Below are 23332 nucleotides of genomic sequence, written 5' to 3'. Positions count from 1 at the left end.
GTAAAGGTTCTCCTGCACCTGTGTGCTAGTCGTTTCTGGCTCTAAGGGCGATGCTCATCTCCGTTTCTAAGCCAAAGAGCCAGCGCTGTCCGGAGACGTCTCCGTGGTCATGTGGCTGGCATGACTAAATGCACGGTGCACTGTTAACACAGTTACCACAGGCTTTTCTGAAAAGCCTTGAAACAGATACAAAATTCTAACATCCACTTAAATTGTAGCCCGGAGCTAATCTGGAATGATACACTGTATAGCAGAATTAGCATATTCTGATGCAGTGGCTCAGTGGCTAAGACGCTGAGCTTGTTGATCAGAAAGTTTGGCGGTTTGAATCCCTAGTACTGCATAATGGAGTGATATCCCGCTACTTGTTCCAGCTTCTGCCAACCTAGCAGTTCGAAAGCATGTAAAAATGCAAGTAAAAAAAAATAAGAACCACCTTTGGTGGTAAGGTAACAGCATTCCGCGCGCCTTTGGCATTTAGTCATGCCGGAGTCACATAACTACGGAGACGTCTTTGGAAAGCGCTGGCTCTTCGACTTTGAAATTGAGATCAGCCCCGCCCCTAGAATCAGGAACGACTAGCACATATCTGCGAGGGGAATCTTTAACTTTATAGTTTTTAATATTTGAAATAATTAAGATAAAATTGTTTCAATTGAATTGGTATTTACGTCTGATGTTAATTGTGCATGCCTACAAAGACAAACATTCAAAAATACTGGTTTATACTACTGTTTTTTTAATGATTATTTTTACCAAAAAAACCCACCTGCTCCCAAACAAACCCAATCGTTTGCTATATATATTTACATTTTGCTCAATATTTGTTTTTCTTGCAGCTTTTGACATGAAGAAAGATATAGATGCTTTAATAGCAGAAGAAAGGGCAGAAATCATTGCTAAGTATGAGAAGGTATATAATTTATTTTGTCCATTAATTTGCTAATTCTTATAAAGAATTTCAGGGAGCTTGACTATATGTTCCAAGCAGGATTCTCAGTATTTAGCTGCCCATCCAGCTGTTCATAAGAATGCAATGACATTGACAATGCAATGACAACATGTATCCTTTTTTGAAACTGCTTTTATGACAGCTGTTTCTCTCCATTGAGGCAAGCATGCAATGTTTTATTGGTGACTGTTGAAAAAGCCAGTTTGCAAAAAATGATTTGTTTGGGGGCTGTCTATATATGGTAGCATAAAAGTGTAACTTTGAAAGATTTAAATTTAAAAGAACATTCCCAGCTTTATAGTGAAAGGTACTGGTGAAGGATTGCATATTGCAAATCTGCAGGCATGTGACCAGAAAGCATTTTATGTAGTGTACTCACTCATGATACAGTAATGCCACTCTGCAAAAATAAGTGATATAACATATCATCTGATTATGTACAAGTCTATCATATCTCTCTCTCTCTCTCTCTCTCTCTCTATCTATCTATCTATCTATCTATCTATCTATCTATCTATCTGTCTATCATCTATCTATCTATCATCTTCTATCTATCATCTATCTATCTATCTATCTATCTATCTATCTATCTATCTATCTATCTATCTATCTATCTATCATCTGTCTATCATCTATCTATCTATCATCTATCTATCTATTTAAAATAATACCAGTATGACAAAACTTTATATTGTCAGGCTCTTTTACGGGGAGCTTCATTGTGCCACTTTTCTTTTTTTACAGGGAAGGCAAGATGGAACTCAGATTGATCCATGGGAAGATGCTGACTTTGCTCTTTACAAAGTTACAGACAGATTTGGGTTTTTGCAGTAAGTTCTTTTGTAATCCCCTTAATACTTTGCTAAAACAAAATATGTTTTATTGACATGGTTGTTTTGAGGCTACTCCATGCCTTAGATCGGTCTTCACTTAACATTGCCATGAATGTACTTACTATTACATGAGCAAGTCAGTTGTAATTTTGTGTATAAGAGTTTCAGCCATCATATCCTAAGAACGTTCTGATAAAGCTTGGTCTTTCAGAATTAAACATGCAGACATATAATCAGAAACATGGCATATAATCAGACATGCAGACATATAATCAGAATTCCTGTAACCATGAAAACCCCTTTAAGGGCATTCAGAAATGTTCCAGATTTCTCTGGCGATCCTTTTGAAGAAATGTGGGTTTTTTGCATTTGGAAATATCCCAATCTTTTCATTTGGTGATCCCTGTTGTAGAAATTATACTGTTATAAGTGTATAATCCAGTTTAGGTCTCTTGCTGGCAGAACTTCTTGTCTCAGCAAAACAGCACGTGTATTATCTTTTCCCCCTTGCTCCACAAACCTCATGCATCCCCTGACTGAGCCACTAGAGCACATATTTTGAGGATTTTGGAGAGGAAGTAAATGTTTGCTGCTTGAGCAGACTTCAATATTTTTATCCATTGAAAACAGGAGCTCATAAAAGAGATGTTGTTTTAATCCTCCTTTTTATATATATAATATTCCTGCCTCCTATTTCCTCCCAACAGCCATCCTTTGGCTTGGGTTGGGCTGAGAGAAAGAGTGATGGGAAAATACCAAAATCAACTAGGTGGCTTCATGTCTTAAGGTGGGACTAGAACTGATTTCTGGTTCCTGGTTTCTAGGCTGGCACCTTAACCCCTACATCAGACTAGCTCTCTAATATTTTGTATTATATAATAACAACAACAACAACAATAATAACAATAATAAATGATATAATATAATTAATATAATTAATAATAATATAATATAATAAATATAATATAATAAATATAATATAATAAATATAATATAATATAATTAATATAATATAATATAATAAATATAATATAATAAATATAATATAATAAATATAATATAATAATTATATGTTCCTATTATATGATTTAGGTGTTTGTTCTGAATTTTAATTAAAGACCCAAATTAACAAAAAAATATCAGCTAATATATCAGTTAATCTTTGACCATTTCTTTTGAGCATAACTTAATGTCTCTTTTTTGCATTTCCTTATGCATTCTTATATTACACATTAGTTCAATCTGACTTTTTCTTTTACTTTTTCAGTGAGCATGAGTTACCAATTCATAGTGCTCTGGAAGAAAAGGTAAGTTCTACAAGCTTTTTATTCTGTAAAATAATTGATGGAAACGACTGGTCTATATGCCTCATGCATTACTGTCACTTCTCATTTAGCTGATCTTCAGAACTATGGTTTCAGAGCCCAATAATATGGCACTCTCTAGTTGATCAACAGTGTAGAGTTTTCATTTAGGACAAGGCTCAAGATAATGAACCAATAAAGACTAAACTAAATTGCTACTTTTTTTTAGAACAGAGAATAAATGAAATTGAATAATTCCTTAGATGTTCAGTATAAAACTACTGTTTGTTTATCTTGTAAAACTATATGAGTCCATAGTCTATTAACCTGGATATTATATTTCCATCTTCCTTTTCTTCCTAAATTCTCCTTCATTTTAAAAACTCTTTTATAGCAAAAAGCTCAGGAGATTGAAAGAGTGGACAAATGGCTGAAGATGTTAAGAAAGTGGGGAAAATACAGAAATAGTGAAAAGGTAAAAACAGTGACACATTTTAATAATATTACTTTTTTTTTTGCTTGTCCTTTTATTTTAAGGAATATTTCGAGTTCTTGTTGAACAACTACTAGCACTACTAATGAAAAGGCTGGTGCAGCTCTTTCATTTACTCTCTGTGAACTGATCTTGAAGAAATACATGGGAAAACAGAATTAAAAATAGACTTAACTTATACCAAAATCTTATGAGTGAGATAAGCAGGTGCACAATAGAAATCTCAGATAAAAGAAATTCATATTGATGGGTCAGAACAGAAGGTTTTAGTTAAAATGTGAACTGTATTTAAGATTTTTCTTTCAAGAAACTTAGGACACTGAAATGAATTAGAGTAAAATAAGACTAAGCCAAGCCTATTGAAATGATGCAGAAGGAATATATGTACTGTAATTTAACATATTACATATTGAGAATTATTTCCAAGTTGTAAGTATGTTGTTCTGTTTTGCCGGAATCATCTGAACATTCAAATGTGATGGTACAGATGAAGAAGTGGGAAAGGCAATCATTACAACAAGAGAAGAAATTGTTCTACTAAATGAAAGTAAATATCAGAGATGTTACTGTATAATAGAGAAGTGCCAGCTTTTTTGGCTAGGGGAAACATTAGAAAAGTTCATTATACTTCACTTACTGTGTTTGAGTTGCAGTATAGATTTTGTACTTGTTTCTTAAGGAAGTCTAGGCTGCTTCAGTTTTTTCTTTCTTTTCTTTTTGTGGTCACAGTTTCTTATATTGTATTCTATGAATTCTACATTTACTGTTACTTCATAGTTTAATTTTTAATAGTCTGAACATTGTATAATAATTGTACGTTTTATAGTGAATACATACATATATACATACATACATACATACATACATACTTACATACATACATACGCAAAGTTTGTTTAGTCTCCTATCTGTTCTTCCCAAGCCTGAAGTGCAAATCTAATTAAAAGAGTCCACATAAAAAGAAAGACGTATGCATTGTATAGTACTCTCTGTGTTTGTCCCTCCCTCCCTCCCCCTCTTCTTCCTCCCCCGCCCACTCCCCTCCCACTCTCTCCCTCTCCCCCTCCTCCCCTCTGAATTCCACCAATTAATTTTGTGCCGTAATTAAATTTAAATCATTTGTTGTAAATCTCCATCCAAGAAAACATCCTAGTGTGCAGAAAGAAGTGATTGAGTTAATTTTTTTCTGAACTTGTTCCAATTTATTAAACTCCTTGGAAAGTTGACAATTTGATCAATGAGTTTATGAGCTTATTCCCTGCTCTTTGGCTATATTTCGCCTGTTTCATTCCTTGCTCAGGCCAACTTCATTGTTCTACATTCAATATATCAAAGTCAGATAACCATGTCAGTAGAAAATTTTATTCCTCATTGTTTCTATGTGGACAAACAAGATACGGCATTCTCCTAGGCGCTGCGGGAGTGTCCAAGCAAGCATGGGTTAACTTCAGCTTGCTGCCCAAGAACTGAGTTCAAAGTTTGTGTAGCCACGCCTCTTGCTCCCCTCAGAGGCTCAGTTTAAAAAACTCAGTTTAAAAAACTCAGTCGCTTTTTGGGGCGTTCCAGTCCTTGAGCAGCAAGTTGGACTCTCCAAGTCAGTGTAGTGTAGCCTTTATTATTTAGTTAGGTTAGGTTAGTTTTTCTTTAGCTTCTTTGTTGTTGTTTTTTGGCTACCAATCCGATCCAAAGTTCGGATTACCATCAGACGCGCAAAACAGGTTGCCTGGAGTGTGGCTGGCTTTTGTGCTGCTGTGATTACAGCAACACTGTGGGAGGCTCGTTTAGCAGCTGCTGGCGAGCTCTTGGGGACAGGTAGGCAGTCAGGGTCCCCCTAAAAGCTGTCGGAGGACTGTTAGTTAGCCGGACACTCTCCTGAGTCTTCAGAATATCCGACAGTTTTTCCCTGGTGTTGCTCCAGGCTTGCGGCAGCCATTTTGAACAAAGAAAAAATTGGCGTACTTTATTTCTGAGGAGTTTCAAGCCGCTGCAGCCTGTTTCATCTGCAGATTGCTGCTGGGATGGGTCTTAATCAGCTGGCCTCGTTCCAGGTCTCCAGACAGGCCTCCCGCTCCCCTGTACTCTCATCAAGCTGCTACAGGGATTTTGGCTATTGTCTGGCCATTCCCTGGTATTTAGACATAGCGTGGATCTGCGAGCGCCTTGGACAAATCTGACCGGTGCTATTTTGTCATGCCTCTGCCTCTCGCTGGGACATTAGCAACGTCTAGGGGTCCTTCTCATCGCGGCAATACCATCTTTGGCCCTGAAGCTTCGTTCTTTGTGCCAGCTCTTCCAGACAGCCCTGCATCTGTGCCTCACATCATGGCCAGCATCGTGGAGGCTGAAGTGAATCCCCAGGCAGGTCCCACCACTAGTAAGCACAGCAGGTTCAATCCTGCTGCTAAGGGTGAAGGGGCTGGGTGCCCATCCAAGGGGAAGCTTCCCAAACCAAAAAAGGTGTCCAAAGCTGCTGAAAAGATGGCTGAGAGGCATCAAAAGGCCCTTGAAAAACAATTTCAAAAGGCTCAATCAGACCCAAAACAGGCAGTGGCTCCCTCTCCACCCAGGGAGGAGGGGGCAGGTCCTTCACGTCCCACTCCACAGCGAGAGGGGTCCCCTTCCCTGGCAGGTGATGAGGATTTTGGCTTTTCGCCCAATCCCTCTAGAGCATCTCTTGGGTCCCCCTGTCCTTCCCTGGCTGAGGAATCCCTGAATGACATATGCTCCATCATGGAGGAGGAATCCCTGCCTCCATCTGGGACTGGCTCAAGCCCGCTTAAGGATCAGGAACCTCAGCTGTCCAAGGAAATGCAGGATGTAGTCATACGTGAGATTTCCCAGGGGATTGTGGATGGTATCCAGCAGTTAGGCTTAAAATTACCCATCCAAACTGCAAACCCTAGCATGGCCCATACCGTTGGGTCTCGGGATCCACTGGCTAGAGAAGCCTCTCCTGCTCCTTTGGGGGTCAGCGAGGTGTCCAAGGGGGGGGGGAAGTTGAGCAGGACGCTCCGGATCTTTCAGAGGACGAAAATCCTCTTCCTGATACACCTGCCTTCTCAGGCTTATTCAAGCCTTCTATGTTTAGGGCTATCCTCACCAAGGCCAGGGCTTCAGCCACCCAAATGGTCTCAGGCAGAGCTCGCCCGCAACGTAAATTGGCTGGAGCTCCGGGCCACCAGGCTTGCCCTGCGTCATTTTCACCATCACATCAGGGGTCGATGGGCAGAGCGTCACCTGGCATCGCTGCGGGCAGACCACATCTTGGGGGAGGACAACGTGGCTGCGGATTGGTTGAGCAGAACTACCATCAACAACTCGGAGTGGTGTCTCCTTCCATCACTGTTCCTTCAACTGTCACAGAGGTTCACCACTGTTCGCCACTCCAGCCAACACTCACCTCACCCAGTTCTTCACTAGGTTTCAGTGCCCTGGCGCGGAAGGGATAGATGCCCTACGGTGTCGCTGGCCTCCCGGCCTCTTGTACGCTTTTCCGCCTCTTCCATTGATTCCACTGGTGATCAGGAAAATTCTGACAGAGGGAGCTGAAGTATTGCTCGTGGCACCACACTGGCCAAGGAGGTCCTGGTTCTCTGACCTTGTTAGCTTGTCAGTGACTCGGCACTGGCGCATACCTCAGGAGCAGATCTCCCTCAGCCAAGGGGCCATTCAACATCCGTTTGGCACTTGAAGGGGACCTCCTGAGACCAGCAGATTTTCTGACAAGGTCATCTATACCATCCAGGCGTCCAGGCGCCCCTCCACTGTCAGGATCTACGAGGCAACTTGGTCGGCCTTCTCGACTTGGTGCCAGTCTCATCACGTCATCGCCACTTCTGCAACCATTCTGCAACTCCTGGACTTTCTGCATTAGGTCTTGGACAAAGGCCTTTCGCCTAACACGCTCTGTCGGTAGACGGCTGCCTTGGCCACCATCCTGTCCACGGACTCAAAGCTGCCTCTTAGTAGACATCCTCAGGTTCGTAGCTTCCTCAAGGGGGCTGCCAACCTCAGCTCTCCTACAATTCACAGATATCCGACCTGGGACTTGTCTGTCATCTTACAGTCTCTGACTGCAGCTCCATTCAAGCCACTTTGATCGGTCAGTTTGCCTCACTTGTCCCTCAAGACAGCCTTTCTTATAGCTATCACCTCGGCCCACAGGATTTCCGAGCTGGCTGCATTTTCGGTCAGAGAGGACCTTTTGCATTGTGCATCCAGACAGGGTTATTCTCAGACTGGATCCAGCCTTTGGGCCGAAAGTCAACAGTGTCTTCCACAGAATGCAGGAAGTGATCCTTCCAGATTTCTGCCTGCGACCCAGACATCCAAGGGAGCACGTGTGGCATAATCTTGATGTTCGCCGTCCTGTACGCATCTACAAGAAATGAACTGTTTCCTTTCACAGGTCGGAAGCATTCTTCATGTCTTTTCAGCCCGTCTCCATGGGCAGGAAGGTCTTCTCTTCCACCATAGGACGCTGGATATGGGCAACAAGCTAGACCGGTTCCTCCTCATATTACAGCACACTCAACGAGGAGCGCCGCGACCTCGGCAGTGTGGGCCACGCAAGTGCCCATCGAGGAGATATGCAGGGCTGCAACATGGTCGTCACCATCTCCTTTTGTGAGAAACTACAGACTGGATGCTTTTGCATCTGCAGAGGCTTCCTTTGGAAGAAGAGTTTTACAACGGGTCATTGCGACCGCCGCGGGCCTGGACAGTTCTTCTTCCCACCCTGGGACTACATAGCTTGGGTATGTCCCATGCTTTGACACTCCAAGCAGCGCCTAGGAGAAAGACTATGGCTTACCTGAATGGTCATTCTCTAGGCGCTGCAGGAGTGTCCAACCCCACCCAGGGGTCGCCCACGTGTGCTTGTGCACCAACTTCGTGGGCATAGAACATTGCTATATGTATATCTTCCTTTTGGGACTTATTCTTTGTTTTTTAAACTGAGCCTCTGAGGGGAGAAAGAGGCGTGGCTACACAAACTTTGAACTCAGTTCTTGGGCAGCAAGCTGAAGTTAACCCATGCTTGCTTGGACACTCCCGCGGCGCCTAGAGAACGACCATTCAGGTAAGCCAACGGTCATTTTAGCTTTAAATTCTACATTACATTCAGTTGTCTCTCCCCCCTCCCCCAATAGCACTGAAATGTTAGTGAATAACTCAAAAGCTAATCCAGCTTTGCCAATTTAGAACAACACTTGTATATTATTTTTTAATTTTGCTAATGGGAGTTGGACTCCCTTTCATTTTACTGCATTTTGTTCAAGTGCATTTTGTTCAAGTGCATTTTCTTCAAGTGCCAGAGTCATTGCAGACAAGGTACAAAGTCTGCAGATAGGTTTTAGATATCTTGATGCCAGAATCAGAAAATAAAATTCTCTTTAAAATTATATTACTATGGACTATAAAACAAGAAAAATATAATTTACACACACACACACACACACACAAATTGAAAAAGAAAATAAAGGAATGAAAACAAAAATAATGGTAATATATCATGTGAGATATTATATGAGATATGTATGTGTTTATGTATATGCATGTATGTAAGTATGTGTGTATGTGTATAAATAAAATAAAAGATCTCATTAATGACTCAGTATTTAAAATAACAATGGAACCTTGCCCGTAGAAAATCATATTGATTTGCAATGCATATTCCACTCTATTGATAAAGACTAGTTCAATAATTAATGCATGGTAACCTATCAGTAAAGTTTCCTTTTCAATAATTGTGCAGGGGTGAATCAGGCCATTTCCAGACTGTGTGTATTTGCATTTGCTTCCTCACAAAATAAAAATTAAAAATTATCAGATTCAAATGCTTATTTTAAGGATGCAGTTTAATCTGCAGATAGGGAGATGTGGATCAGATTGGATTATATTTCAATTCATAAAGAGAAAATTCTTTAATTATCCCAAGTATAAAATACTGCCTATGACTAATGAATGATAAAACAACCTTGAATTCTGTAAGTTAATTCTAAGAGGTGAATTTAGGATCTTAGCCATTGGTTTAAATGACAAATTTCTCTTTGAAAGTGAATGAAATTAATCTTTATGTTCAGTCTTGGGATTGGGGGAGTCTCTGATGCATCAGCAGGTGCTTTCATATTGTATCAACACTAGCTACTGTTGCCAGTGACTCATCAAGATGTACTTTTGTGACAAACTATAACCAAATTACATTAATTAAATGTAAATAAACATACATATTGCCTGAAACATCCCATCTTTTGGACAGGATTTCCACCCAAACTTTGAGTCATCTGATAAACTACTCGGAATATTTGAAGCGAAAATGTCTGTTAAGCTGTGCTTCAAATGTTAAGACACAGATTTTTTTTCTATGCATAATATTTTAATCATGCCGGGTTGCATCTGCCAAAGGAAATTCAGAAGAAAATAGTTTTTGGTTAGCTCTTGATAATTGGACCATGATCACACCTTTTTTTTTATATTTATAGATGTTGCGCAGAGTTTATAAAGGGATTCCCCTCCAAGTACGAGGTCAAGTCTGGTCACTCTTACTGGATATTGAAAAGATTAAGATGGAGAATGAAGGGAAGTATGAGGTACGGTATCTTATAATCCTTGATAGCAGTATAAAGTACACCAAATAAATATCCAGCCTAATGGTTACCTGCACATATGATAAACCAGGATTATTTTTTCCCCGCATCCCAAGAGTAGGGGAAAGTGTTTTTAGCCATAATCTTCCCCCCAAAACTATTTGTAATTACGTTGTTGTCTCATGGAAAAACGTACTGAAACCCTTCAACAGAGGTGGTATTCAGCTGGTTCTCTCCAGTTCAGGAGAACCGGTAGCAGCGGCTGCGGGAGGCTCTGCCCACCCACCCCGACATAATGTACAAGTACTGCACATGCGCAGAAGGCTGTGGTCATGCTCACATTTGCGAACCGGTAGGGAAGGTAAACGTGAATCCCACCTCTGCTGTTCAACATTTGAGCATTGTGTTCTATATTCCCATTCCTGTTTGCATGGGAATGTGATGGCTCATGTGGTTAGGACACTGGGTTGGAGGTTACCAAGCCTGCATTCAAGACCGGAGTGCGAGTGCTGCTGTGTGGCGAGGTGAGCTCCCATCATTTGTTCCAGCTCCTTTACATGGACATACACTCCCCCCCCCCCCGTGTCTCCCAGGCAGCAGTGGTGTCACTGGCTAATCCTTTCAACCCAGAAGTACCTTAAAGAAACGGTACCTCCAATGTGAACGGGATAAGGATTTCTGTTCACAAAACAGCAACATTGTTCTTGAAGAGTAGCTCAGTTACCGCCCTTGGCAGCCATGAACAAACCTAGGGCTTTCTAAAATGAGATAAAGGAGAGACTTCACCCCAAAGTCTTTCTGTGGAATCAGTGGTGACCTTACAAACGAGTTCACTATTAGCAAAAATTAAAATTATGAAATTGTAAAAAGGCTGTTAGATTTCCCAAATGCCCAACCTGGGGAAGATTGCTCTCCTAAATTGGTGGAATCCAGAATTTCAAGTTTCTAGTTTGGAAGTGTTGTGAAGGATGGAAGTGGCTCTCTGTGCCCAATAGGCAAAACTATCCAAATTAAGAAAGTGCTCAGAGATGAATTCCTAGACTAGGAAGACATTGGACTATACCCATCTAAACCTACAAGTTACCTTCCGCCACAGAAGCACTGTAAGATTTAGCGTGTTTTATTTCTACAAAGAAAGAAGCAGCCAGGGACTTTTATGCATTCATTTCAGTAATCCATAGGCTGCTGATGCTGGAGATTATATCTCTTAAAACTATACCAAGAGAATTTTACAGTGGGGCAAAAAAGTATTCAGTCAACTACTAATTGTGCAAGTTCTCCCACTTAAAAAGATGAGAGAGGCTTGTAATTGGCATCATAGGTAGACCTCAACTATGAGAGACAAAATATAAAAAAAAGACCAAACAATCACATTGGCTGATTTGGAAAGAATTTATTTGTAAATTATGGTGGAAAATAAGTATTTGGTCACCTACAAACAAGCAAGATTTCTGGCTCTCACAGACCTGTACCTTCTTCTTTAGGAGGCTCCTCTGTCCTGCACTCATTACCTGTATCACCTGTTTGAACTTGTTATCAGTATAAAAGACACCTGTCCACAACCTCAAACAGTCACACTCCAAACTCCACTATGGTGAAGACCAAAGAGCTGTCAAAGGACACCAGAAACAAAATTGTAGACCTGCACCAGGCTGGGAAGACTGAATCTGCAATAGGCAAGCAGCTTGGTGTGAACAAATCAACTGTGGGAGCAATAATTAGAAAATGGAAGACATACAAGACCACTGATAATCTCCCTCGATCTGGGGCTCCACGCAAGATCTCACCCCGTGGGGTCAAAATGATCCCAAGAACGGTGAGCAAAAATCCCAGGATCACACGGGGGGACCTAGTGAATGACCTGCAGAGAGCTGGGACCAATGTAACAAAGGCTACCATCAGTAATACACTACGCCGCCAGGGACTCAGATCCTGCAGTGCCAGACGTGTCCCCCTGCTTAAGCCAGTCCATGTCCAGGCCCATCTGAAGTTTGCTAGAGAGCATTTGGATGATCCAGAAGAGGATTGGGAGAATGTCATATGATCAGATGAAACTAAAATAGAACTGTTAGGTAGAAATACAACTCGTCGTGTTTGGAGGAGAGAGAATGCTGAGTTGCATCCAAAGAACACCATACCTACTGTGAAGCATGGGAGTGGCAACATCATGCTTTGGGGCTGTTTCTCTGCAAAGGGACCAGGACGACTGATCCGTGTACAGGACAGAATGAATGGGGCCATGTATCGTGAGATTTTGAGTGCAAACCTCCTTCCATCAGCAAGGGCATTGAAGATGAAACGTGGCTGGGTCTTTCAACATGACAATGATTCCAAACATACCGCCCGGGCAATGAAGGAGTGGCTTCGTAAGAAGCATTTCAAGGTCCTGGAGTGGCCTAGCCAGTCTCCAGATCTCAACCCCATAGAAAATCTTTGGAGGAGTTGAAAGTCCGTGTTGCCCAGTGACAGCCCCAAAACATCACTGCTCTAGAGGAGATCTGCATGGAGGAATGGGCCAACATACCAGCAACAGTGTGTGCCGTGCCAACCTTGTGAAGACTTACAGAAAACGTTTGACCTCTGCCATTGCCAACAAAGGATATATAACGAAATATTGAGATGAACTTTTGATATTGACCAAATACTTATTTTCCACCATAATTTACAAATAAATTATTTCCAAATCAGCCAATGTGATAGTTTGGGTTTTTTTTTACATTTTGTCTCTCATGGTTGAGGTCTACCTATGATGCCAATTACAGGCCTCTCTCATCTTTTTAAGTGGGAGAACTTGCACAATTGGTCGCTGACTAAATACTTTTTTGCCCCACTGTAGATCAAAGGATGGGGAGAAAAGGGAAATGTTGCAGCTACATTCTAGTTGATAAATGAGTTCTTCTATTAAACTCTTAACCCAAGTATCTCCCCCAAAATACACATAGAGATAAGTTTGGGTAAGTAATTTCACATGTTTAAAAGTTTTGAAATGCAGATCAATATCATGCTAGAACAGAGTGCCATAACCATACTTCAAATAGTCCAAGGACAAATTAATCACGTTCTTGCTGGGTCAGGTGAGGCCAGGCCCCAAATCCTCTGGGAGAGAAATTCTCCAGTAATACGATAAGTTTGTCCCAGCAGTCTGATGCTTGCACTTCACAGTGTTTTTGGTTTGTCAGCAATATTTGGTATATTCCCATTCAGTGAGGTGGCAGGTAATCCTTTCTCTGGTATTCACAGATGGGGACGTATTCAGTAGCCTTCAGGCATCTGCCAATGTAGAAGGCTGGTATGACACTTTCACTTCTGTAGAAATAGATTGCAGTCATTTAATGAGTACTTATCAGACTAGTGAGGTCTCCCTTTTTTAGTCGATTAGGCAATTTCCGCTTACATTGGCCATCTTAACACAATTTCAAAGGGATGGAAGCCATGCTTCTTGCTAGGAATGGTCCTGATTCCCATTACAGCATGTGGGAAAACCTTTGGCCATGAAAGGTAATTGACAGCAGTAGCTTTAGTCAATTTCATGTTAATATCTCAGTTCTGCCACTCTTCAAAAATGTAATTCTGTGGCTGAAATGTGGTGTAGAATTACAACTTGATAACCTAGTGCTTTACAAATAGTCTTGTTAATCTGACTGCAGGAGCCCCCATGCCACAATCTAATGAGAAAGTCAAGCTTTATCTAAGGATGAAGTCAGTTAACAATTTATTTGCTACAGTGGTGAACTTTTGATGACCAATAGATAACCATACCATAAAAAAATATGGAGAGACAAATTCCTTTGTCTGGAAGCCTAGAGGCATATTCCTCTTAACTCTGCTTTTCAGTGTTTATAAGCATTTATATTGAGGGAGGAAAAATACCCTGTCTGTTTCAATTTCACCTGTCAGACAAATAGTAACATTTTTTGCTATGTGTAGCTTTTAGAAGCATTAGATCAATAGCTGCCCTTTCAGGATTTCTCTGTGGAGAACTTTGATTGCCCATCACTATCACTGAACACCTGTCTCCCCAAAGAAGAAAGCTCTGCTTTCCGATCGGTATCTATTGCTACTCTAGGTTTCTGCTTGGAATATCAAATACTTTGATGAGCAGTCCTTTGGCAAATTCTATGGAACTGTCAAAATCCAGCCATGATAGAAATACCCACAACAGCACCAAAATGTTTTGTTATGAAAGCAGGCAGATCAGGGATGCAAGAGGATCATTCAGTTTTCCTGTCTGTTGGGATATATTTGAGTACTCTTGCTTTCCTCGTTAACTAAAAGTAACAAGAGCTCTTCCTTCAAAACTAAAGTCACCATTTGCAAGTCTGTACTTGAAAAAAAATGAAGCATTTCTTTAGGAAAGCAGAGTCAATTCATAAAATAAATTAAAATAGACCTGTCATCAATATTGATTTAGGCATGCCGGTGGTAATCTGGAATAGAATCTGAAGTTTAAGAGCTTGTGTTTACCGCAAGCCTTCAGGAACTACTTACAATCTGCTTGAGTACAAACACCAGCACAGATAACAGGAATTGACTTTAAAAGCTACACTTAATGAGATTGCATTATTTATTGATTGGTTTCTTTAATAAATATACATGACTAGTTTTCAAGGTTGCCATCTTTTCAAAAGGTCTTTCAATTATAAAGCCCACTGTTCAATATAAACGGTTGACTTTAAACAATGAAGGAATGGATTATTAGCAAAGGCATTATTGCAATATATAATAAATATTTTCAGCTAAAAACCAAGTAAATTAGTCCTTTAAAAGAAATCTCAGTAATTTTGACATGGTCTAGAGTGTAAGGGTATAGGTAAACATTTACATCTTTAAAAGTCAAAATCAGCTATTTGAATTGCGTTTAGAAACACAGTTGATGCATTTTTAATACAAGTGGTGCAATAGGATTTGCCTGGCTAATGAACTGGGGGCTGAAGATTCTTAATCAAAGACAGCCTCATGTAACTGGCATTTTATTAGTCCAGTTTGGACAGTGCATTCCCCTGGATTGGGTCAGAGCTGCCATGCCAATTGAAAGGGTTAAAAAGAAATGATCCTTCAGTGGAATGGCAATGCAATCATATTATGCAACCTTTTATTATTTTAATATTAATATTGCTATTAAATATAAAGATAATTCTCATACCCTTAGCATTCATGCTAACCAGGTTTTGAAGGATGACACACCGACATTTTAAAATTAAGTAAATGGCTTGATTCTTTGTAAAACGTAGCCAATTCAGCATGGTGTGACAAGTTAAAGGAAGTGGGATAGATAAAACCAGATAGTGACACAGATTAAGAACCTGTTTCTCTCTATTTATCTTGGCCATTGCAACCTCCTTACAGGATGTTACTATTTGGCCATGTCTCATAGCAAGCGATCAGAATAAATAGAAGTCACAAGCTCTTGAACTAAGCTCCTGGGGGATCTGCAATAACTAAAGGATTTATAGTATAATAGACTGTAGATGAACATAAATCCTGAGAATCGGTTATTCATAATCCTTCCTATTCTTTTTGCCACTTGATATTTATACAGAACAATGTTGGAGTTAGAGAAAAGCTTTTTGTTTAGGGGAACATAGGCTTTCTTTGAAATCAGTGGGCCTTCCTACATTTTATTGTTCATTTCTTTTCTCTTGGCAACCCTTTTTGGGAATTCAAGTATTCCTTCATTACAGGTAATGTTTGATTTACGATCACAAGAGAGCCCAAAAGTTCCATTGCTAAGTGAGGCAGGTGCTAAGTGAGTTGCACCCCATTTTACCACCTTTGCCACACCTGTTAAGTGACTCACTGCAGTTGTTAAGTGAATTGTGTGGTTGTTAAGCAAATCTGGCTTCCCCCATTGTCTTTGCTTGTCGGAAGCCAGCTGGGAAGGTTAGAAATGGTGATCACATGAGCCCAGGACAATACAGCTGTAATGGTTGAAAGTGTGAAAACCGGTCATAAGTTACTTTTTTCAGTGCTATTGTAACTTGGAAAGGTCGCTAAATGAATGATTGTAAGTTGAGGACTACCTGTACAGTTTTCCCAGTCAGACTATTTGCTTGGTATTTCCAGCAGTGAAATATCTTTTTTTTTTAAATCTGTGGCCAGCCTAAGAGTGAAAAAAAGCAGGTATGTTGGGAAGCAAGATCATGTCTGGCCTCATATTGGCTTCTATATAACTCACATTTCTCTTGAGTGTAGATAATCAGGAATTAAACAGCCATTAAAATACTGTTATTGGAACACAATTTTGGTTGTTCGGTAATACAAAATGTTTGGCGTAAGTGTGATCTGAAGTATTAAAAGGAGAAGTGTCTTGTATGCTTTATGACTAATATATTTATATATATCCCAGAATTCCTTAGAAGGATGTGGCAGTGGGGGGAGGGGGGTGATTATCTTTTCCTTTCTCTGTTGCTTGTTATGCATTACTGGTTTAAAGTCACTTTATGCCCAGAAATCTACTACCTCTACTTAAATTGCTTTTTGAGATGAGGCTTTTTCAACCAATTTACTTCAATTAGTTATTTAATTAGTAGCATATGCTGAAAACATCTCCACTTACTTTTAAGTATAGAAGTAATTTAATAAGGCCACAGGTCTCTAGTCTTAGGTGCATATTACTTTGTATCTGTATATATTAATCATCTGTGTGTTTTGCGTGTGTATAAATGTATTTAAATCATGCCTGCCACATAGGGCAAGAGAACCCTCTATCCAATTATCTATAAATCAGAATTTCATTAACCAGCTTACAAAAGAAAAAAGAAAAAAAGACCATGCCAGCAAATTTTCTGGCTGGATTGTAAAATTGATTTGATTGCAACTAAAACTTATTTTATCTATAGCTTTTTACAATTGAATAATAAAGACCTTCCTTCCTTCTTCCATATAGCCGTATACTTGGCATGCAATGTAAGATGACATGCATAATCATTAATAATCCTTATAAAAGCAATAATAATAATAATAATAATAATAATAATAATAATAATTCAAAACGACACGGCTATGGATGAAGCATGTAACAGTGTTACCATCTTATATTTTAAGAAGGCACTTGGTTGATACCTAGGACGCTGGCAGCAATCCGTATCAACCATTAGCACCAGTCACTGGTATTTGTGATGCATTTTTGAATGTTCAGTTGGCTGAATTTCATGTTTAATGAATAAAGTTAATAATAATAATGTCAATATTAATATCAATATTAATATTATAGAAAAACACATGAAAACATAAAGATGTGAAGTGCTAAGTTTAGGGACCAATTCCTGAACTCTTCTCTCCAGAGCACTGGAGACAGTGGTCTTTTTCTAAGGCCAGGTCTCTCTGTGTATCTCTCTAATTACAAAAAAAAATATGATTTTTCTGACCATATACTTTTTACTTTGGGAAGCTGAGCCTAGTAGAGTTATATTTCTGTGGTTTTGGAGAATGAAGATCTTCCATGCAGACAAATAGAAAGATTTTGGAAAGTTGCTCCAGAAGCAATCTAGCCCAAGGGCCAGAAACATTTTTCACTTCTCATTTTAAAGTTCTAATACTATAATTCATCTTAATTTGCCCAGAAAATGAAAGAACAAGCCAGAAGCTTTTCATCAGAAATCAAACAAATAGATCTGGATGTCAATCGCACTTTTCGAAACCACATCATGTTTCGGGACCGCTATGGAGTAAAGTAAGCTTCTCATATGGGGATCTCATTTATTTATTTCTGGTTGTTTCTGTGTGTTTGTTTTGCCTATCAGCTGCAAGTATATATGTATTTGTAGAAAATAATTGTTGGTTTATCTCCATTTAATCTTTTGTGGCTGGTGAAACTTCTATCTGTGGAACAGAGAATATTCTTGGTCAGTTTAGGATATTAATTTCCTAATTTCATCAGAAGATGGAAGGCAGATCACATCATCCTCTTTATAGTATTTGGAGTTAACATGCGATAACACAGAGTCCTTCTCTTTGTTGACGGATTCTTAAGAGCACCAGACCTATATTTGATGAATCTATTATTGATCAAGAAATGTTGGTCTTTATTTTACTCTAAAATTGTTAAGATATTTCTGAAATACCATCTTGATATTCTTGTTTTTTTTTTAAAATATAGACAACAAGCTTTGTTCCATGTCCTGTCAGCTTACTCTGTTTACAACACGGTAAGAAATAGAACATTACAAGAATCTGACATGTGTTTTTTATTTGACAATAAAGATATAGTATAAATTAGATTAAGATGGCAAAGCAGACTTTCAGAATGGCATTAAGCAGATTAAAAGTATATAAAAATGTTATCTAAAAACAATATACATTTTTATGAAAGATACACACACACACACACACACACACACACACACATCTTTGTTCCAACTACTGTGTAGATAATCCATGATGCTTGGGCTAAAAATAAGAAAAGGAATCACTTTCAGTACAGACTAATTCATGAAGACAAGGTCTATTCAAACTGCAATCATTTGTATAACCTCTGTTTATTTATTTAGGCAAAGGAATGGTCTCATTCTTTCTAAATAGTTGTGACTTTAGTCAGATGAGGATATTGGTTAAATTCTCTGTGTGGTCTTCCTTACTTCGTTCAGTGATAACCTCATGGTGCAAGACTCCAATTTGTTATAGTCCCTTGTCTTATTTCTAGTCAAAGGGCACAGAAATTATAATGTCTTTAAATTACATACAGAATTTGCTGCTTCAATGTGCCAACAGGAATTACTTAATTTAATTAATGGAGTTAATTAATTATATTACTCTAGGTGATCCAAGAAACAGGAAACACATTTTTCTATGTTTTTACCTAGATGGTGTTTCTTCCTTTACAAAAAATTAGACTGGCTTTTTTGAGCTTTTTCCTTATTTTATGTTGCAATGCAATGTCATGTTACATAATTTCAGTTCATGAAAATGTGAGAAGTGACAATAGTTCTTTTTATGTCTTAGAGCTAATTTTATATTACAGACTCCCCTAGAATCTAAATATAGCATTGTTTTCCTCATGTAGCTGTCGAAATGTTTACAAAATATTTCAGACTGAATTTCTGCATCAAGGATGAATAATTTCACATTTAACCTTCCAAATCCCTTGAGTCCCAACTAGTTCTGTCCCTTACTGGAAAAGAAACACATCCAGGTGCTTTCCTGAAACCTTTTCCTAGCATTTTGAAGAAATCTCTCTCCAAAGTTTTCCTACCTCTCACCCAATGTAAAAGGGAGGAGGAGTCCATTTTGCAGGTGTTACAAAAACTCTCCAGACCTTTGAAAATGTTTGTTTTCCCAAAAGGAGTGTATTAAAGCAGGGCCTCCTAAGATTCATCCAATTGTTACTTTGCCAGTAATGAAGATGAGGGAAGACGAGAACCAGCTACTCTTTAACCCTTCTAACAAGGGCTGAAATGGTTCCTTCCATAAAACATCTGTAGATCCAGATTTTAGAAAAGATGACATCTGGCCTCTTCCTTCTGACACTATGAAGTCCCTGGGATGGGATTGGAGGGACAGTGTTTTCTTTGATCTCTCTTTTTCTGTATATATTTGGTTCTACCTATACTTTTAAAAGGTGTTTTGGATTGAAAATAATGTGATAAAATTATCCAGGATTCTTTGAGCCTCCCAGAGAATTTGGGGGAAACTCTTAAAGTAGCAATAGGCGTTATTAAAGAGAAAGGCAAAGAGGAGCTGCTTGAACCTTGACAAACTGCTGGGCAGAAAGTGAGGCAAGAAATACTTCTGGGTTGAAAAGTGGAAGTGGAGAAATTTCTTTTCTGAGTGGCTGCAATGGAATCTTCCTAGCACCTTTGGTTCAGATGCATAACAATTTTACAAGAATTTGTAAGTGCATCATCATAACCATTGATTGAGTTAAACCAAGTCACCCAGCCCTATTTATTAAAGGCCTCTTTCTTGTATCCTCTTCCAAGCCACACCCATTGTCTATTAGTGAACTTTGCCATTAAAATGAATTTTTCTGTGAGTCAACAAATCATGCTTTTGTCTGGAAAAAAAAAGAGATAAAATGCTAGGGTTATGTTGTGGACTTAGGGAAGTTTCATTTTGTGCTTGTATGTGCAATACACTCTACCCTGTAAATTGCTCATCTTGTGTAATCATCCAGGAAGTGAGTTACTGCCAGGGCATGAGTCAGATTGCAGCTATCTTGTTGATGTATTTGAATGAAGAGGATGCCTTTTGGGCCCTGGCACAACTGCTTACCAACCAGCGGCATGCAATGCATGGTAAGGTTTCAGTGGCAAAGACCTTCATTTATTTGCTCATTTCTTTATTATATTTTAGATGATCCCATATTTGGGTTCAGTCTGGCTGAAAGTCTAGATTCTTCCTTTTTTTATGTGCTTCTTGTAGTCGTCTTCTTCATGTCTGCATTTATTACTGTTGAGTTTGAGCATGATGTACAAATAAGCTCTTTTTGGAGTCTTAACCTTTGAACTTCAAAGCTGTTTTGCAACTTCATAGTGCTGTAGTGCCAGCCAGAGACTGTGTTTTAAATATGAACCACCAGAATGGGGATAAGGATTGTGATGTACACAAAACACTTTTCGCTGTGCATCAAGCAAGTGGTTGATGAAAGTGAAAGTGCTTCCTGACGGAATGAAAAGTTATTTATTATGCATTAGGTAAGTTCCTCCCAGGTCCCCTCATCAACAAGTTAGGCAAGGTTGCTTTGACTGTGTATAATAATACAGAGCACAAAACTATATACACAGATCTATAGACACATAAATGCCTGATCTTATCCAAATGCAAAACTCACAAGCGAATAGATAGGAAATATAAAAATGCATTTTCACAAACATATTAGAGCTGCTTAGAAGTCTTAGGAAATACAAGTACTTATTATGCATTGACTTAAGACGCTCTGCTGTATGTCTTTAATACATTGTTAGTACTTTTGTTTCCTTTTTGCTAAAGGATTTTTCATTCCTGGGTTTCCAAAGTTGCAGAGATTCCAAGCTCACCACGAAGCAATCCTAAACAAGCTTTTCCCAAAGTTGAAGAAACACTTGGTAATGCTTTCTTTTGTCAAGGGAACAGCAGTAATATCAGGATGTGTTGGTTTCTGCTCATACATTTTTGAAATATTTATTTTTTGTTTGCCATGCATTACTTCTTTTTTTAGAGTGTTAATTGTATTAAATACCAGAAGAGGTGTCATCCTAAATATATTATTAGAAATATATTTGTAGCAGCAGGGATAAATCTGTAGCCTGAAAAATCATACCACTTCTACCAGGAGCCTTTTGCTCACTTTCTTATCTTGGTATACTTCTTGATAGTTACAATTGCTGTTAATTTTGTGCCAAGGGAGTCCTCCCATTAATCCTGTGCATGAGACGGATAAGAATCTCTTAGCCCCTTTGCCTTGTGGCAAATAGTATGGAGAAATATGGGGAAAATACATTCCGTGGCACCACTTCCTGATCCTTGTAGCTGAGTTGTATCTCCAGGGATGATAGTCTCCTCCACTCCCCCCCCCCCATCCCTTTGAGAAAGTAGACCAAGATGAGAAATGAGGTTTTTTAATATATAATAATTAAAAACCTCAATCTTCTTTAGGTAATACATGCAAAACACTCAGTGACAAAGGATAAAATATACACTGTGCCACAATTACAAAGACAATCTTGAATGAACCTTAATATGCTCACAACAATTGTACTGAGGGAAAGGGAACTATATTATCCACTGAGAAAATAGATATTGAAAAGAATTAGAATGAGTAACCAGTGGAAAAAAATGCTGCTTATTGCATGGTAGCTAGTTTAATTTAGGAAAAAAACCCACCAGTATCTATGAGGAGATGAACTTGAGAGCTTGAAAGCATGTGAATTACAGTTCACAGATCTCTAATTTGCTTGTCTTCTAAAATGAGGTGGTTTTTTTAATATGGTCTCTCTCTGTCTCTCTCTCTCCCTCCCTCCTTCCTTCTTAGGATAAGGAGCAGATGTTGACAGGAATTTATACAACGAAATGGTTCTTACAATGCTTCATTGACCGGGTATGAGATTGGGGGAGCAAACATTTCAGATGCCTCCTCTAATGTCATTACAATACTAATTTACATTGTATCTCTCTGCTTGTAATTATTTTCATTTGATATAGAATTATAATATCATGTTTTAAATGTTTTTATTTTATTAGTAAGATATAATGTAAGAAACAGTTAAAAACAAACTGCATGCATTACAGAGGTTAAAATAAACTAAGGGGTAAAGAAACTAAGGAAAAAAGAAAAAAAAGTATAATATTAATGTAAAATTAATGCAATCTGTTATTCCATTATTAAAATCTAGTCTAATTTCTTACTGATAAACAATTCCATGTTGTATGGGATTTTTGATTGATCAGATTTGATTTTTAAGATTATGTCCCCCAGATGGAGACTTCTTTTATTTACTTTCCCTTATTGAATTTTTATAAAAATATGTCGCAAAATGAACTTGAGTCTTAGTCTTAAGTTTAGCTTTAAAACATTATTTTGATGAGACCTGCTGCTCTATAGATACATTGTGGTTTGCATATTGTCAATATGTCACACCTTTTATTTCTTAACACTGCACAGACTCCGTTTACACTAACCCTGCGGCTGTGGGATATTTACATCCTGGAAGGAGAGAGGGTTCTTACAGCTATGGCATACACCATTCTCAAACTGCATAAAAGTAAGAAGTTGATTTGATTATTCAGGGTTTTTTTTTTAAAAAAACCACTTGATACAACATTTATAAAAGGAGAAGCATCTTTTAAAGACAAGGCTGCTGCAGAAGTGTTCAGAAAATGGTGCTTTCATTGTCCCAAATACAGAATGGCAGATTTCGGGTTTTATTTTGTTTGCCCGCATGACAACTGAAATCTACTCACGTGGGTCCTTGCTATCACAATAGAATTTCAGCAGAACTGGAATTGTTCTGGAGACAGTGTATTTTTGTTCCTCTCAGGATTTGTTAATTCTTTAAGAAGATAACTTTCAAATTCTATTGGATATTGTGGCTATATCTGTAAGAAATTATTGTGCCATTTAATGCAGCTGTTCCTATGAGCAGTGCCTATGAATGTCCCTGAAAATTCATCTGTTGTACAGTGGCAGAAGCTGCCATGTCTCTGCCTCCATGCTGGAATTCTCTGAATTTCCGTGCTGAAATTTGGAA

At 38.8% G+C, this 23332-nt stretch overlaps 1 protein-coding gene across 2 annotated transcripts in view; it reads left to right on the top strand.

The window, feature by feature from the left end:
- LOC309383456 (uncharacterized protein) overlaps nucleotides 1–23332 on the top strand; it is a 120229-nt gene that overhangs the window by 82658 nt on the left and 14239 nt on the right. For both annotated transcript variants that reach the window (XM_081936021.1, XM_081936022.1), the window contains 11 exons: nucleotides 840–913; nucleotides 1697–1782; nucleotides 3053–3092; nucleotides 3484–3564; nucleotides 10065–10172; nucleotides 17732–17841; nucleotides 18268–18316; nucleotides 20281–20401; nucleotides 21096–21190; nucleotides 22117–22182; nucleotides 22747–22846. In XM_081936021.1, the coding sequence (XP_081792147.1) occupies nucleotides 848–913; nucleotides 1697–1782; nucleotides 3053–3092; nucleotides 3484–3564; nucleotides 10065–10172; nucleotides 17732–17841; nucleotides 18268–18316; nucleotides 20281–20401; nucleotides 21096–21190; nucleotides 22117–22182; nucleotides 22747–22846 (922 nt within the window). In that variant the 5' untranslated portion in view covers nucleotides 840–847. The remainder of the gene's footprint in view (nucleotides 1–839; nucleotides 914–1696; nucleotides 1783–3052; nucleotides 3093–3483; nucleotides 3565–10064; nucleotides 10173–17731; nucleotides 17842–18267; nucleotides 18317–20280; nucleotides 20402–21095; nucleotides 21191–22116; nucleotides 22183–22746; nucleotides 22847–23332) is intronic.

Source organism: Natrix helvetica (assembly GCF_964273705.1).
Source record: "Natrix helvetica genome assembly, chromosome: 1".
NCBI lineage: Eukaryota > Metazoa > Chordata > Lepidosauria > Squamata > Natricidae > Natrix > Natrix helvetica.
This window is presented reverse-complemented; position numbering and strand designations above follow the sequence as displayed.